Source organism: Cygnus atratus, chromosome 3, assembly GCF_013377495.2.
Source record: "Cygnus atratus isolate AKBS03 ecotype Queensland, Australia chromosome 3, CAtr_DNAZoo_HiC_assembly, whole genome shotgun sequence".
Taxonomy (NCBI): domain Eukaryota; kingdom Metazoa; phylum Chordata; class Aves; order Anseriformes; family Anatidae; genus Cygnus; species Cygnus atratus.
In genome coordinates this window covers 92,751,264-92,769,436 of record NC_066364.1, presented here as the reverse complement: position 1 = coordinate 92,769,436, position 18,173 = coordinate 92,751,264, and the positions used below count along the sequence as shown (strand labels likewise).

Below are 18,173 nucleotides of genomic sequence, written 5' to 3'. Positions count from 1 at the left end.
AAAATAACATATCCTTAACGTGTCCTCCCCGGTTAATTCATTAACAGCTGCATTCATCAACCCAATTACAATAAAATGAAGGATGACTATACAGCAAGAATAAGGAAAAATACCCAAACAGATTAGGGGTTTGTGTGTTAATACTTATAACAAATGTCCAGATTATCACTCCACCTACTTTGAGGTTTTGTGATGTCCTAAATGCCAATGTTAAGGCAGCAAACAGGTACAAAAATCTTGACTCACAGCAGCATTTCTGTACAAGTTGAAGAAACCAAATTGAAATAAAACCAAATGGTGAATTAAGAACAAAAATATTTAAAAGGCTGTTTAAATCTTCTGCCCAGATAAATAGGGCAGAAAAAGTCTAGGCTCAACGAATACTCATTTTGCTCTGTAATAATAACAAACAGTACATACAACCATCGTGAATAAGCCTAACACTTGTTCTTGTAAAACAAGTGAGTTTGAAGACCCTAAATGTATGTTTACCTGGTTAAAATGAATGTTTATCTTTAAAGTTTTATCTTACACTCCAAGATTTCTGTGACTGCAAACCACTCTAAAGTTTTAGTCCTTAATTTATCAATAATCATTCTGTCTTAACTGATCTCTCTAAAAAAAATAAGTAACCATGTAATAAAAGTGAAGAAGCAATTTTAAATGTTTAGTCCTATTGCTGGGATAGTTATGAGAAAAGCATAACCTGCTTTGTTCTGCAAGGGAACTGAATCAGAAGCACATTGGTCAGTCTCTCCTGCTCTCCATATTCTCCTATACATTTTTAAGTGAAAAATACCCATTTACAATTAAAAAATAAAATAAAATAATGTTTTCCTATAAAAAATGACATGGAGAATGGCATTTCAAAATGGTAACCATCTTCAACTGTTTCCACCACGACAGTAGGCATTTACCTGTTCTTGTACTTACAAGTACAGTTCAAGGTCCCCACAGTGCCCTTTGCGTTCCACGCAGTTTGGGTCAAACTTCACAACAGCTCAACTTTCCTTTGAAATGCTGCCATGCTTGGTCTGTTAAGAATGAAACCTGCTTGCCCTTAGGGCTTGATAGAGTTAAAGGGCAAAATCCTGGCTCCATTTAGAGTCAATGGGCAGTTTGCCATTTAATTCAATTGGTCTAGTATTTCACAGTGACCTTAAGGGTATACCGAAAATCTCGTACCCATGTATCTTTCCTTTGCTTGGAGGAACAGCAGCAGTGTGTATTAGTTTTTAACAGTTAAGTCTGGGTGGCAAATAGGACACTTTTGCTTTTACTTTAAAAGCTCACATCAAGCTCAGAAGCATTAATTCAAAATTATGGGATAAAACTATAAACATTGGCTCATCAACATTAAATTTATCATCTGTTTGGTACTAAAAAATGTATTTAAAATTAAACAGGCATCTGAGAAAACATTCACTTTCATTTAGTCCAGATGACTTTAAAGAAAAGGATCACACAAATCACGTTATTTCACAGCAAGAACACACATGGTTTTCAATGCTAACAAAAACGTGGCTGTACCAATGCTATGTTGCAATTGACTTTGGAGACATTTGCAGAGACAGCATAGGCAGGACATATTTTAGATGACACCCATCTCAGCATCCTAAACCAACTACAAGATATAACAATTCACAGCAGTATTTACACCTTTGTTTTTACTTTTAGAATTGTAAAGCTTCTAAACAGCAGACTAGTATACCTCTAACAACCTAAGAAAAGAGGCACAAACTTTCAAATGAATCACAAGGAATTAAATCTTGGAGATCTAAACAAAATACATACCTGTTTTTACTTTTTTTTTTTAAAATTAATTTATTTTTTTTTTATTCCAATACCCTCTGACTCCAGCTGAACATGTTCATAGCACCAAAATAACTGGTTGCTGCTTAGTGATTCAAATCAATAGCTAATAAAGACCTCTTTGTCAAGGATGATGAGATGACATACAGAACTCCAAAAGAAAAAACACAAATTCCTTGAAGAACAACTACTTCCAGCAACAAGGGGTTGGATGAGGACATCGATTTGCATATCACTGTGGGCAGGTACAAATCTACAGAGATTTCATAAAAAATAATTAGCCAGCTAAGAGAAGAGGTAATTCAGAAATTCTATGGTTTTGTTTTTGTTTTTAAAGTCAATGACATTATTACTCACTTCCTTATACAACAAGATTCAAATGCTCCCTCATGTAAGTCATGCAAAATTACAGGACTGTACAGGTTAAACTGTGGGGAAAAATAAAAAAATAAAAAAATATTTGCAGTGTTTTACTTCTTACACCCTAATAAAACAAAAGTTGACAACAGTGATGGATATTGGGACGCATGGATCTCATAGGTGTTATGTTGTTTTTTTCAGTTCCTATATATAAATAGTCACCTGTATTGAAGTTAAAAATACTCCTCCTCCTTTCAGCTAATGTATATGGGTATTTTTATACTCATATTTAGAAGTTTGGCAATAAATGTAGAGGGTAACTGATTTTGCATAATGTCCCTTTTCCACTTTCAACGTTCTGGCATAATATTAAAGACCAACTTGGGGAAGATGAGGGCAGAATAATTATGTTATGCACTGTTTTCTCAGTTTTCAACTGGAAATTAAATTAGTAACCATCGTTCAGAAGATTTGTTAATACCATAAAGCTTGCCCTCACCCCCAGTACTTCAAAAATAAAAAGTAACAAAACTTGCAGATAGTCACTTTTATCTTAACTCAGACAGGCTGTGGTACTTGTACTGTCATAAAACATTTTCCATATATTTTCATCATGTCAAATGGAAATATATTCCAACGCTTGAATTATGGAAACACAACCTGGCACAACTTGATAGTTCAGGAAGAGGGAGAAAGAAAGAAAACGTCAATTAATGCAATTACTCACAGAAAAGATACCAGGATGAGTACCTATCAGGTCAGGTTCAAATACACATCAGAAGCCAGTGTTAAAAAAAAAATGAAGAAAAAGAAAAAAGCTTGCACTCTCTATGCTGAGTAGCACTATTAAATTCAGATGCAAGGTTCTGTTTAGGTTGGACAGGCCCCAACAGTAGAACAAAGTCAGTCTGTCTTAGTACCATAACCAAATTCTACAAGTTAACAGCTTTTCATGAAAAGCTGCCATTTCAAAATGTCAATCAAACCTGAATATAAGTGGGAACTCCTGCAGAAATAACCAGCTGCAGGTTTGAAAAACATTTTTCACTGAAAGTGGAAACACAAAAGATGTTTGAATGAGATCTCTTTTCATTCCTGTAACAGTAGACGGTCATTTTCACAACATCAAGGACAAAAACACGAGACAAAATTGCAAATAACGTCTTGAAAGAACCATTTGCAGGGGTGATGAATGATTCAAGTTACAAATGACAGAATTATTGGCAAATGGAAACTCATTAATATGAAAAAGCTTCTCTTATAAGACTATAGCTTGACTCCACTTTTTTCTTACTACATCTGAATGATTAGGTTGTGCATATTTATTTCAATCCATGTTTAATATTCGTTTTCTCACCTTGAGGCAGAAGTTTGCACTAGCATCATCTAACTTGCAACAAAAGTAGCATATCTCTGCCATTTTGTGTTTATTAAACAAAATAAACATTCTCAGTTAATGAAAACTCAAATTCTAACAGAAGGAAGTTAAAGTTTATAATCCATTCATTGAAAGAACAAGTTTTCTCATTCAGCTCTGTACATTCAAATCTAAGTCCTGTGTACGCAAAAAAAAATGGCAAAAATATTATTTATGTGAGTGTACACTATAATGGAAAAGAAGCTTAGCAATAACATTTTGGACACATTCTCATTTCTAAAGAATATGGCAGGAATTAAGCTATTTTTTATGTTCTCTGAAAGATGTATACTGTCTCTGAAAATTAATTTGCAACCCTAACACCAGCTCTACCATTTTAATTTTTTAAGCAACAGACTGACGTAAGCACCGATGTATTCTGCAAGTCTCTACACTCAGTGCCATGAAATATATTTATGTAATAGGGAGCTCTGCAGAATAGCTTCACCAGTACTTAAAAGACTTTCCCCCCACACCTAAGAAAGCCAGGAACACCTGTACTGTAAAACCATCATTCATTACACAGTTCTCGGTGCAACCAAATAACTAAATGAATGACAGTATAAATAAAAAAAAAAAAAGCATGGTAGATGAACACCTCAACACATTGCACAGTTTAGAGCATTGGTGTAGACATCCTACTTTACACACTTTTGCCTCCTTCCCAGTGTGACCACCACAGGCTATGATCATTGTGTGAATGGTATAACATTAACTCTTTTGAGTGACACCACCTTTTCCTCAAGTTACATTTTTCACCAAAAGCAAAACACACAAAGTTACATAAAATTCACAAATTGTAACAAGATTAAGAAGCACAGCTGTATTAAATAATTGAACATATTTATAGGAATTAAAGGTTTGATGAGTAATGAAAAGATTGAGACTAACAGATATGATTCTTCAGCAGCATTCACCGACAACTAAGATGCTACACAGCATTAAATTCAAACAACTCATCAGTATAGCCTCAGTGTACTGAAACGTTGGTCACCCGATGTCACACTGTAGTACTGTGTTCTACAGCATACTGATATAAATGTACGATATCCAAAACCTTAATCTTCATATGATATCAAGGTGCATTTCTCTAGCTGCAGGCTGAAGCACGGCACCAAAGTTACCTGAGAGATTTTTCTTACAGCAGGAGTTTATCAGTAATGCTTCCAAAAAAGATGACAAAAAATATAAGGAGAATTTTCATTGCTAGTTCTCGTTGTTAACAATTTGTATCGCCAGCATTTGTTTCTAAGTAAGCTGGAGTATATGATGTCAACTCTGAGGATTTGGGGACAAATAATTAGCTGTATGAATAAATAGCCGAAGTAAGATTAACTTGACCATAAAAATGTTGCTACCAAGCTATTTAAAAACTGAGACAGAGAAAAAGGAAAGAAGGAAAGAAACAAACTGTGCCAAGCCTACTGCCTTAACAAGCAGAGTACTTTTTGAATATACTCAAAAGCATAAGGATTTCCTATTTACTTCAGGAAACGGCTTACAAGTCAAAACGTGCTGGAGGGTTTTTTTGTTTTGTTTTGTTAGGAGCTGCCAATTTTTAGTCAAGATTACTATTCATTTTACAGGAGTGTTAAGAATGCAAATGGTTAACAGTAGTATAAACTATATACTTGGTTTAAGTTTGAATGTCTAAAACTATTACACACTGCATTCATCTGCATTCCCTGTTTATGGGAATGAAATATGTAGTCATTTGAAGTTCACAATATGTATACTGTGTTTGTAATAACTGCAGATTTTACAAGCACATTATTCTTTCCATTAGGATTAAAACCTCACCGAATAGCAATTTGTGAAAGAATTCTAGCAGGGCCCTGAGCCCAGAACTCTGACCTCTGATGAGATGCTTGGCAGCAACAAACTCTAGGTCTAAGCAAAACATCTGGTTTGAGTTAGACTTCCTGAAAAAATAGCCCCTGTACTGGGGAAACTGGTATTCACTCAGCTTTGTCTATACGCTTTGACTGACTTCAACACTGCTACAGGAAAAAAAGCTTCACCAGAATGCACGTCAATCACTGTAGACTTCTTGGTGGCCTCCAAAGAGCCAGGCACTTACATTAAGAGACACTGTATGCGTTTGTTCATGCTTCTTGGGCATTTTCCTATTGTATTTCACAGCTCAATGTTTGCTTCACAATTAGTGCCAACTGTGAATTTTCTAATCCAAAAAGTACAGTCAAGCTCAAAATATAAATTTTGCCTGAAATAGTTTCTGCAGGTTTTTTTTTTTTAAACAATAATTGTTTTAACTTCATTTTTCTTGCAAATTTAGACAATCACTGTCATCATAAAATGAATGGGAATATTCCCAAAAGGAACACAAACTTAAACTGCCAAGAAATTCGTAAGAACAGCAACAGTTTTTGGTTGGCTCCCAAAAGATTTTCTACACAACAATTTTTACATTCATTTCATGGACAACAGTAACACAGAAAGGTAAGTGCAGTACGAAAGCTGATAGAATGGGGCAGAATACGCCGAGACTGTTCCTGTGTGTAAGCACCACAAGCTCCAGCAAGCACGGGTAAGTAAAGGATAGAGCTAGTGCTTTCTCCTCATTCTCCTGAGATGGATATTGCATCACATAAGAGAATAGGTGAAAATGAAGATTTGAACAACTCCTGCAGGCTCTGTAAAAGTTGCACTTTGTTAAAACTGACGGCCCAGGCAATGAACACAAACGTGAACAGCCCAGCACAGCAGGCAGGATGCAACTTCCATACCACACATGACTTAATGAGAAGTATAGAGCCAAATGCTGTTTGCCACATTTTCTTCGCAGATTTTGTGTTTTTAAATATCATAGTGAAGCTTCTTGAAACTAATTAAACCATAATAAAAACCAGCAAGCATTATCTGCTAAGACCTTTTAAATTACCAGATTGACTGACTGACATTAAATGCCTTATATGGAAGTAGGAAACTCAAAATAATTGAATTTGAAACTAACAAATACAGAATTTAATGGAGAGCTCTGCCAACATTCACTAATATTGCATATCATATGTGTATGAATAAGTGCTGTGTGATACTGTTGTATCCACACACAATTTTGCTATGTACAGCTGAATTTACTTTTGACTGCCCGAATAGTAGGACCTAATTCTATCAGTGAAATTCTTTTCTCTACATTCTCTACTGCCTGCCTTGATAAAAACCAGTTTTGGTGAAAAAAAGCATTTGAAAAAATATTTTCTTCCATCTACTATGGTATTTTACACAGGTCTGCCACACTAGTGTATATTGTCAATGTGTTCATAGTTTATTTTCTTCCTTTGATTGCTAATGCAATAATATTTTTATGCCTGATATAGCAGTAACTTTACCCTGGAATTAAATGTCAATTTCTACTTCCCACCCCCAAAATTCGAAATTAAACGCCACAGATACTGACCCCCTGCATTCAGGCAAAATGCAGCCACCAACTCACAAAGGGACATTTATAAAATAAGCCTTGCTTGTTTGAACTGCAACACTGCCATCACTGGAGTTTCACCCGGGAGACTTAAATAAATAAAAATAAACCGAAGTAATAAACACCATGTTTTATGGAGTTGCACACACACACAAAAAAAAAAGTCCTCCTGGCAAACTTTAAAGATTAGACTTAAAAGCTGCCTCTCTCATTCCGGAAGACTCCTGGCCTAGGCTGCTCTGAAGGCCCAGCAGCCCGAGTGCCCCTGTTCCAACTCAGCACCACGACGTAGAAGTCAAATTAAGTAAAAAAAAAAAAGTGAAAAAAAAAGTCTCCAAATTAAGTCAGCTTAGAGATTCCTGAGTGCAACAGGAATAATGAATCCCCAACTACAGTCTCAAGCAACGTAACGTATGTTACAAACAAAAAACACAACTGCCTCTAGCCTAAGACTCTGCAATATGTCATGTCCTACAAAGAGTTATATCCTCTGAGGAGCTCCAGTTTTCTACTACTGATGGTATTCCATTGGCCACGTTATTCACATGTCTTGAGTGAAACTATTTATTTATTTACTTTTAAGGGAATACCTCACATCTGTCCATGGACTTTAGGGTTTTGGAAGACTCGATATAATTTCAGAATCATCATCATCAGCTGGTTGACAGCAATAAAGACAACATTCACTTCAAATAACCCTGAATTATATACCGTTGAGTAAATTTGAATTTGTTTTGATTTAAGGTCTTCCAAAGTTGAGGCCAACATGCTGAACAAAAATATTAAACTATCTATAACCCTGTGTCAACATATGATGCTACTGGGAATGGTAAGTGAATTAATTTTCCAAGGAAAATTAATTACTTATGACTTACAGTTGTAAAAGCAAACAACGTAACTCCGGATTAGGGCACATTTAATTTCTGTTTGGAGTAGCGATTAAATTAATTTCATATAATTCATGGTATGTAATGGAAAGCAGAACAAAGATGAAATCTTAGACAATGACTGACACAGAAAAAAGTGTATATTTATGTTCCTGATCCAAAAATAAAGGTCACAGATATTAATCACTGTTTAGCAAAACATGATTTTAGTTTCTAAAATGATGATTTTTTCAAAACTGTTAAAAAAGTGTTATTAGCAAGATAAAATCTAAAAAGCAACAAACTAAAAAAAACAGAGCAATCTTGCATTTTATAATGTCTCTTGCTGAAACAAAAGTACAATTTTTGATGATATCAAAGGATTGACAAATAACTGTCAAATGATTCTTTTGACGAACAGCAACACTGAATGCATTTTACACTAAGTTTAATCCATCTTAAGGGAATTTTGATCACAGATCCAAAATTTAAACAAATACATAAACACTGAACAAGAACATAAACCTTAATTGTACAATTTTTATCAGATCTTCACATTTTCCAGTAAACAGTTAATGTGAAAAATAAAACCAAAGCTCAATGAACCTGTGAAATAGTTCTTGCAGCATTATATAATTTGCAATTTATTCAAACTAAGAAAAAAAAGGTGTTTTTAAGATGTATTTCAGTGAAAAGCATACCAGTTCTTATTTTACATATTTACCATTAAAACAGTTATTAACAATTACTAACAAACAGGTTACAGGTTTAAACTGTCATCAGGACTTTCAACGCCAGTTATGGACTCCTCCTGAAAGTGAATATGAATTTATTCCTCATTTCAGTGTTTTGGATATCAAGTCAACAGCTGCTGTTCTACAAACTAAACTGGAAGTATGATAATATTAGCATTTTCCCTTATGAGTCAAATGAATATAGTGTTAATTCGTGAAACCAAAACAACAGATGCAACATATGACCACTGCACAGCAAACAGTAACCACGGAATTCCACTACCAAATAATATTTACATGCAAGATGTTTAAGTCTACCCCCCCACATTCATTCAAAGCAAGTGATTCACATCTCAACTGCCACTTTTACCTGCCTTTCATCAAAAAGGAGATGCTTTCACTACAGTCATCGTTCAATCAATTTCATCATTATAATGTTTACACTAAAATCTGACTAGAATTTGTAACAGCGCCTTAAGAGATTTAAATTTCTTCAAATAAAAGATGGGCTTGAAGCACAAGTTCTATGAATACAAATATCACAACAGGGATATAGATAATTCCAAGAGTAATCTGTGGTGCTCTGGCTGTTATTTTCCTGTGGTATTTTTAAGAACGTTTCAAAAATTGTAAAGAAGTTATGAAAATTTAAAACCAAGATTTAAACTCCGAGGTGAAAGGAGTCGAACAATTATTCATTGTTAAAATTGTGTATTTTTACCTACGGTTATTAAACACTTTAAATGTAAACCAGAAACCCAATAGCATCTCACACATTTAGGAAACTGTTCAGTCAAGGTACTTTTGAAAAGACAGGCTTCATCATCCAGCTTTTAGTCAATTAAGTATTTCCAAACAGATGCAAAGAAGAGCCACATCGAGGTGATTTGCCAGATCCGAGCTTTGCAACTCACATTTTGCTCCTCTTGCCACTTGGTTTCTGCAACAGAACAGTGTCTCAGAGGAGTTTAAATCCACCCTGTTGGCTCATAACTCATCTAACCTGTGTTTGAACTAGCTCTGCCCAAATACATTTACAGAAAGGCAATTCAATCTGAAATATTAAACAGGCTTGCACAGAGGGTACACTATACCTGAGGAATTCTGCCCAGGAGCTCCTACCTACTTCTGTGTCAGTAAACAACCTTTCTCCCCGCCCCCCCCCCTTTTTTTTTTTTTTTTGGGGGGGGGGGGGATATAGGATGTATAATTTTAATCCAATTAGAGCACAAATCACATGAGAAAGTTTCCATCAAGCCTGTTTTCATATGGTGACAAAAAAAACTTCCTAAGAAACTTCTGCTAACAGAATTGGTAATTAAGCAATCAGAAACAAACTGACAAGTGAGGGCAAATCTGTCAAACAGCTGTTTCCTATCAACATGCTAGATTATTCCACCTCCATATATCAACATTTCATCCAAAAACTTTCCTACTTCTGTTAAAATCTCAGAACCTCTATACAAATACACATATGCAGATACAAATTCTCCAATAATAAATAGCAATGCAAGAGGGACATTATTAGCATTAACATCTAAAATTTACCTGCTGTTCAGGTTGCTTACAAAGGAACATCTCTGACAGTTTTCAAATGCTCTCTAGCATGCATTTTTGTGACAGCAGTGAAAAATAGATGCAGTCCATTGGCAGCTCCATGAGTGACATGTGCAGATGCAGTGATACTGCTGTGCTCTTGCACTCTTTGTAAATACACAAGCACAATTTTCCTTCATTTCCTTAAAGGGACAGTATCTCACCTCACTGAACCGGCATGTTTCCTTGGAGATAACAGTAATTACAAAATCATTAATAACATTAATTTTCTTTCTATATTCCTTTTTGTTTTCCCTTCACTGTAACTGGCCACAACAGACTAGCTAAACGTTATTGTGCTACTGCTATGCTATTTGCCAGCCAGAGAACAGCTAGCCCCAACCAAAGAGGCTCTGCCAAGTTACAGGATATAAACCATATTCCACAGACAGCAAAACTGTTGCCGAAGATTGGTTTAAATTATGCAAATCCAACAGAGGTGTAACTTACTTAGAAAACAATCTACTTCATTTTATGGAGTGAGGAAGCATCCAAAAGCCATTACCATTACTGCCTGTCTCTTCCTGACAAAGCTGTCTGCAAAGATTTTCTTCCCAAAGATCTGTGACAGCTTGGCTCACAAGACTCTACTCTTCAAAAATGAAAAGTGCATTATTCACCCTAAAAACAATGCTGGGCAAGAACAGGTATGATTTTTCCTTGGTTTCCTCACAAAGCTAATATTTACCACTACTACACTACAATTAAGAGAATCTACAGCCAGCAAATTGATGGTCTGCAAAACCTAACTAAAGGCTGGATAAGTAATCCTAACAAAAGGTTTCCATAATTTCCTGTGTGTTAGAATTCCTGAATTAAGCAGATGTATTCACCAGCCTACCTATCCACTTACTTTGCACACCTTTTCCCTACCGACAAGACACATTTTTGCCTGCTTTTAATGAGATTTTATGGGGAAAACCACCACACCCTGTCCCTCAAAAAAATTTTGTACACCTTAAAACTTGGAGGTGTACTCTTCTCCTTTTTCCTCAAGTTTCAGAGCAAGCAACTGTATTTTCTATGCTGGAGAGAAAAAAAAAGTAACAATAGTCTTCTTTGCAGGAGACTTGAGGTTCAGGAAAGAGATTAAAGTTTCCTTTATTGAGAAGTAGAGCTAAGAGCATTCTTGTGAAATACTATCCCATCTGCCTGTCTTTCAAGTCCCAGTGAATTTGTTCAGAGATGAGACCTAATAGAGAGGAAGTAACTGGACAATTCTGGGCCACTGTATTTTTTTTTTTTTAAAAAACAATACTGACAACATATCCTTTAGTCTATGTTGTTTACGAGGTTCTTTAATATCAGTAGCCAGTTTCTCTCCTCATACCTACCCTACAGTGGCAGATATAATATCTATATAATAATATATAAATATAATAATATAATATATATATAATATAATAATATATAAATATAATAATATAAAATAACATAATATTTCATATTTTTATTTTTTTCAACTTGAAGTACATTTGTAATAAAACAGTTGTCATATGCTGTCAAAAAGGTGTGATATTAATTACGTCACAGTAATCAGACCACCCTTATTAAGTGACATATACAGAACTGAACATTGGTATCCTTAGACACCTACTGTTTATGCAAAGTTCTCTTTATGCACCATTCCAGTTAAAGAACAAAAAACAAACAAACAAAAAAACAAAAACAAAAAAGACACACAATATAAGCAAGCTCAGAACTGCAACTATATCATAGGAGATCCAGTTCTGTGCCTAACTGCATGTATAAATTCAGTGTAGTAATATAAAAAGAATGCTGAAGCATTTTGTAGACAGGCTGTTCAACTTGGTGTTGAAACCTGAAGTCTGCAGTTCAGACCAGCAAACAACGTTCCTACTGAACGGAGTTTTCCACAGGAGCTACGTGAATCACACAATATAAAGCACTGTTCACCTAATAAAGAAGGCATCCCTTTTTCTTAATCACAAAAACCTAAGTTGCAAACCAACACAAATTTGTTTTAATAAGCTTAATAAAGCAAGCTCAAGTTTAAGGTTGCTTTGAAAATCACGCCTCAGAGATTAAAAAACCTACTCTCTTGCACATCATATGTCATCATGCTCTCACATCATACATGAGTGATTCTCCTATGCTATCCAAGTAATACACTTAACAATTCAAATACACTATGGGTCAATTAATCAAAAAATAAAGAAGAATAATAAAGTTCTTAAATAGCAAAAAATGTGCATATCTGATTGAAGGAGCAGCCAGCTCCAGTACTTTGCTCCATGTTATTAAATAACAGCATAACATGCAAAGGATTTATAATCAAAACCAGATACGAAAAGGAAATGTCTCTTGTATATCATCATTAAAAACTCTACATATTTTACAGAAAAACAATGATGAAGCTTTTCTTAAGCTGGGTATCAATTCTTTGTGATGGCCAATGTTCAGACTACGACGATTGTACTCACCAGCTACTTCACAGCTTTTTTTATTAGCAGTTTCCTATTAAAAAGCTAATTTTCAAGTTTCCTCTGTTAGAGAAACATGACAACAATATTTAATTTATCCAGAACATTGAATTAGATAATGAAGAAATATATCCAATGATTAAGTTTGGTAAGCCTCAGAATGACTTAAATAAAGCTACCCAGACACCTTTGCTGGGGTTTTCTAAAAATGGGCTGACAAACACCTGCAATGCAAGGGACAAGTCATCTTTTCTTGTGCAAAAGACAGCAAATGGAAATAATGCATAGAGTTGTTCAGCCTACAGTTGTATCAGGCTGACCAAATTGATCTTACTCTTGGACTCAGAGATACCCTAGAAGTTCCTTTGATTCCTGTATTTTTAAAGCCTTGCTATAGTTTGCCTCCCAAATATCTCCAAAATGATTAAGCATTAAACTATTAAATGTACAGTCAGTTTGCCTCAAGTAAATAATTTTCATGATGGGAGCTCAGAAAAGTAATAAAATTTGAAATACTACCGTCAAAAAAAAACATAATTAAGATACAACCAGACCTACTAAGGAGGATGCATATCTGATTATAAGTGTTTCCTCTAGTTGTGTTGTCATTTAACACAAAGCACCCATCTTTTTTTGGGGGAAAAAAAAAAACACAAAAAAAACAACAAACACACAACTAAAATGCCTATCAAATTTTACCTGAAATAATAAAATGTCCTATAGTTAATCAAATGCAAAGCTGATACAATTCAGTAATGAGAGGAACATGATAAGGAAAAAGGACAAGAAGGAATTGAATAGGCATTTCCAAATTTTAAACTCGTATTATTAGGTATTCCAATTAGCCTGACCCTTTTGGTCAGGATCCTCCAGCAACATAAATAAGAATTAGCTTAACAAACTTAAATAAGAATTAGCTCAACATTTTTTTTTTCTCCTGAAGGAGCCATTCCTTAAGAGTATCAGTCACAAATTTTATTTCTTTTGACAAAAATGTTCCAGCTACATCTGGAATCAAGCACTTCAGAGGTTATAAAGCTGCATACATTATAACTAACATCCTTTTAGGATGTTAATTTTCCAAAGGTGTTAAATCGCAAATGTTACTGCATTCAAAAATATATCACAGAGAGATTTTTTGCACTCCAAAACCTACAAAGACCAAATAGGATGTTGCGTTTTCAAGACCAAACATTTTTTAATATTTGACACGACTTGTTAAAAATTCTGACCCTTCAACACATACCATACCTTGCGTTCCTAGACTACAGGTGAGGTGGAGCTCCCATCACCATGATGTGTATTTTCCCTGCTGAGGTTACTATTTTTCTAGCATCCAGCAATTCTGCACATCAAACCAAGAGCAAAGAACTAGCCAAACTTAACCTTGTCCCTTCGCATTCTTCTTCCCTTCTCTGCCTTATAATGCAGATTCAAGCTTTGACTTTTTAAAGTTTTATTAATTTAATTCCCCTATTACCTGAAGTTATTTGTCTTTGATAGAGAATAGTGAACAGAATGTTTATTCCAGTGCTGGTTTATTCTCATATGAAAAGCTGGTTTCTGTTTGAGAGGAAAGATTCCACCCCCCCCACCACCCCCCACCCCCCAATTCTTTTTCTTTTTAATCCATTTTCTTTGCTCTGGAATTCAATTCTCTAACCACAACCTTTGTGAAGCAGCTTTGTTCTCAGCTCTTATCTACATCATCCAAGCACATTACAATTACAGTGGTGATTCATCAGCCAAAAATTCAGTTTGCAGTGTAATAACGTATTGAGCCACTAACTACTTTCCTGATATGAATTAAGCTTTGAACTGGCACTGGGAGGTGACAAGGCAAACATATTCCACATCAGGCAGAGCTTGAGCATCATCCTCATGTTCAACTACAGAAGAAATCATACTAATATGAACTGAAGGTGAAAAATTAATTTTGGCTAGGTTCTTGTCTGGGAGGAAAGAACGATTTTCCTAATGAGATAAAGATAAAAGAAAACAAGGACCTTTAGGCAACTGGAATTTTAGTCTGTGAGAGACCCTAATAAATCAGGTGGTGCTTCTCTTTGTTAAAGGAAGTACCTGTTAGGAGACTGGGGGCCTGTTTATTTTTCTCTGACAAAACAGATTTTCTTGGTACTGCACAAACTCAGAATCATAACTTGAAAGAAGAATAAAATCCGGTGGTGAAGTACAAACTTCATTTTTTCTTCTTTTTTTTTTCTGTCATCTAAAATAAATTAACACAAATCACAACTGACCAGACTCAATTTCCTGAGTTGGTACTTACCCTGTTAGCCTGTACCAAGTAAATCATGCTGGCTTCAGCCACTGAGGCTAAAGTGAACAGCTACAATATGGTCATTGCAATATCTACCTGATATTATGCTCCCAAACCCATACAACTACCAACTCTATGCCTTTTAGCTTTCAACATATGCTTCTCTGTAACATGCACACGGGCCACAGTAGATAGTGTATATCTAAATCAGTACCTCCTGGCCAAGTAACGCAAATTACACACAGTAATCCACAGTATACTTCAAACAGTAAGGTATGCTGTTTTGGTACTGATTTTTTAAAAAAATTAGTTTTAAAACAACCAACTTCTACTCAAAGGGCTGTGACTAGGACATAGCATTTCAAGATTTTTTTTAAAACTTTATTCCTTAAAACAGAGACCTACAAAAATCTACATCACTTTTCATTGTTGTTACTGCTGCTAATTTTATAAATAATAGCAGTGTGTCTCCATGAGTAAGGAAATCAAGTGTGCTTCAGACTGGTTTTTTTTTTGACAAATGACTACCTTGATTTTAGCTGCCATCATTAAAAGCTCACTTTTACTGAAATAGAGATATATAAGTTAAACAACTCTACAGTATTTCAGTCTTTCAAGATAATTTTCCTCAAAAACTATGGTATAGTTCATACTGAAAGATTAATTACGTAAGTTAGTTTTACTAAGTTCTGCAATTAGGAAGGAACACAAATACATAAAACATACTCTGCGGCAACACAAGTACAGCTTGCAAAAACAGCGCTGCCTGCTACCTTTAACAACTAAAATGTTGACCACAGTTCTTTCTAAAATACAAAAATGCAATAATCCAGGATACACACCTCTTTGAAATTTGTCACACCACCTTTAGCAGTGGAAGTAGATTATTCTAGTCTGCTAATTGCATTCTACCCCATTAACTCTCACACGCTTACCTGAAAGCACAGATCCAGACACTTCTGTGCTTTCTATTTTTACTTCTGTTCCTGCCTTTCAAATTTACCTACATTCTGTAGTCTCAAAAATAAAGACAAAAGCACATGCTAATTTTTCTGGGTTTGTTGCTGCTTTGTTTTTTCACATCTCTATTTGGTGGGAATTAAGCACTTGCATAAACACTTTCCTGTATGGATGTCAAAATGCTACAAAATAACTATGTCTTATGTACCACTTCTCAATACCATTCCCTTTCTAAACACATTTTGAAGGTAGATGTTACTTCCCAGAAACAACCTACAAAAATGTACAGAAGAGCTACCAAACATTTTCCAATTCAACTTTAGTAAATGCAAAACTTCAAAACAAATGCTTTATTACAAACTTCTAAGAAGGAATGCACCTAATAGCACAAATTAATGGCTTCTAAATGGAGGATCAATATCTTATTGTATTTTACACAAAGAGCTAAAACCTCATTGCTGTAACAATGCAAAAAAAAAAAAAAAAAGAGAAGGCTTTACAGATCAGGTTACCTGTCTGATCTGATGTTTTTAATAGACTATAAATCTGGCTACAGCCATTTCTGAGTCTCAATCACAATCGTTAAAACTGGAGATTAGAAAAGAGGCATTCTATGACTTTTTCAAAGGCATTTACTACCATTCTACCAATTCTACAAATATCTGTTAAAGGAGACTAGTTGGCACTTGATTATAAAAAAAAGCATTTTGATGTTGCTCTATATCATGATGGATTACTGAGATTAAATGATATGTATTACTTTACCTGATACATTCCAACTCCTATGTGTTTGGGCTCAATTTTCACTAGCTCAGCTAATGGGTCTTGTACACGTCTAGCTATGGAAACTGAAAAATAGAATTAGAAAAAAATATTGTTTTATCTGAAAAATCACAATTATATAACTGGTTTTGCTAATTTTTTCAGCCTTTTACAAATTTAACTTTTTTTTTAACCTGGAAATTATCACTTATAATAGAATCTTTTTTCTCTGTTAGACAAAAGATGAAATGTACATTAATCAAACTTTTTAATTGAAGAATTCATGCAAAGACTTAAGAAGATTTCATACTGTAATCACAACATTTAAATCATTTACTCAGGCCACAGAACTAGTAAACACAACTGTGTACAGTAAATTTCTCCCTCATCTCTATATTAAAATGCATAGTTAGCACTTAAAATTATAATCTTCAACCTTAAATCACAGATATATATCATTTGTGCATTTGTATTAAGAATGACAGAAATGGGGATGGGACAGAAGATGGCTGTGGCTCTTTGAAAGCTACTACCTTCAAAACCACACCCACAGCTGGCATTAGTCACACCAAGACGCTTTTTCTAAAGTTTATTTTACCTTTAAATTCATTTTTAAAGGATATCAAGAGACAGAGGAAGAACAGACAGAAGTCAGGAATAAAGAGTGTATATCCATTTGGCGGTTTGGTCAACAATACATACATAATTGGAAAACTGGAAGTATCTCACCTGTTATTTTGTTTATATAAAACAAGACATAAATTACACGAGGATATGATTGTATGATATACAATTATATACATGATATATTTCTATATATAAAATATTTGTTTTGTGTAAAGTTTTACAGAGCTTTACTTTTACATATACACACACACACATATATATAAGCTTTAGTCAGAATCACTTATGTGTTTACATTCAACAGGACCTTTTGAGATCATCTCATCCAACTCCCTTGCTCAAGCAAGGTGAGCTAGAGGAGGTTACCCAGGACTGTGTCCAGCTGGGTTCTGAATATCTCCATGGATGGAGACTCCACAACCTCTCCAGGTAACCTGTGCCAGTGTTTGACCACTGTCACAATAAAGTAGTGGGGTTTTTTGTATGTTCAGATAGAATTTCCTGAGTTTCTATTTGCGCCCTCTTGTCCTGCCAGTGGTCACTACTAAGAAGAGTTTGCCTCCTTCTTCATTCCACCCCATCAGGTATTTCCACACATCAATGACATCCTTCCAAGCCTTCTTTTTTTTCCCCAATCCCAGTTCTCTCAGCCATTCCTTGTATGGAAAGAGCTCCAATGCCTTAATAACCTTTGGGGCCCTAATCTGAACAGCAATTACCGCTACTGCAGATTGTTAATGACTTCACAGTGCTTTGGAAAAGGATTCAACTAAACACCGATACTTGAAGCCAAAAAGTAAACCTAATGCCTATTTATTAGTTATGCAAGATTCTCAAACAATAACTGCAAAATTTGTCAATCGAAGACATCATAAGAG

At 34.9% G+C, this 18,173-nt stretch overlaps 1 protein-coding gene across 10 annotated transcripts in view; it reads right to left on the bottom strand.

Annotated features, from left to right (window-relative positions):
* SRBD1 (S1 RNA binding domain 1) overlaps positions 1-18,173 on the bottom strand; it is a 127,677-nt gene that overhangs the window by 35,910 nt on the left and 73,594 nt on the right. For all 10 annotated transcript variants that reach the window (XM_035559707.1, XM_035559734.1, XM_035559758.2 and 7 more), the window contains one exon: positions 16,675-16,757. In XM_035559707.1, the coding sequence (XP_035415600.1) occupies positions 16,675-16,757 (83 nt within the window). The remainder of the gene's footprint in view (positions 1-16,674; positions 16,758-18,173) is intronic.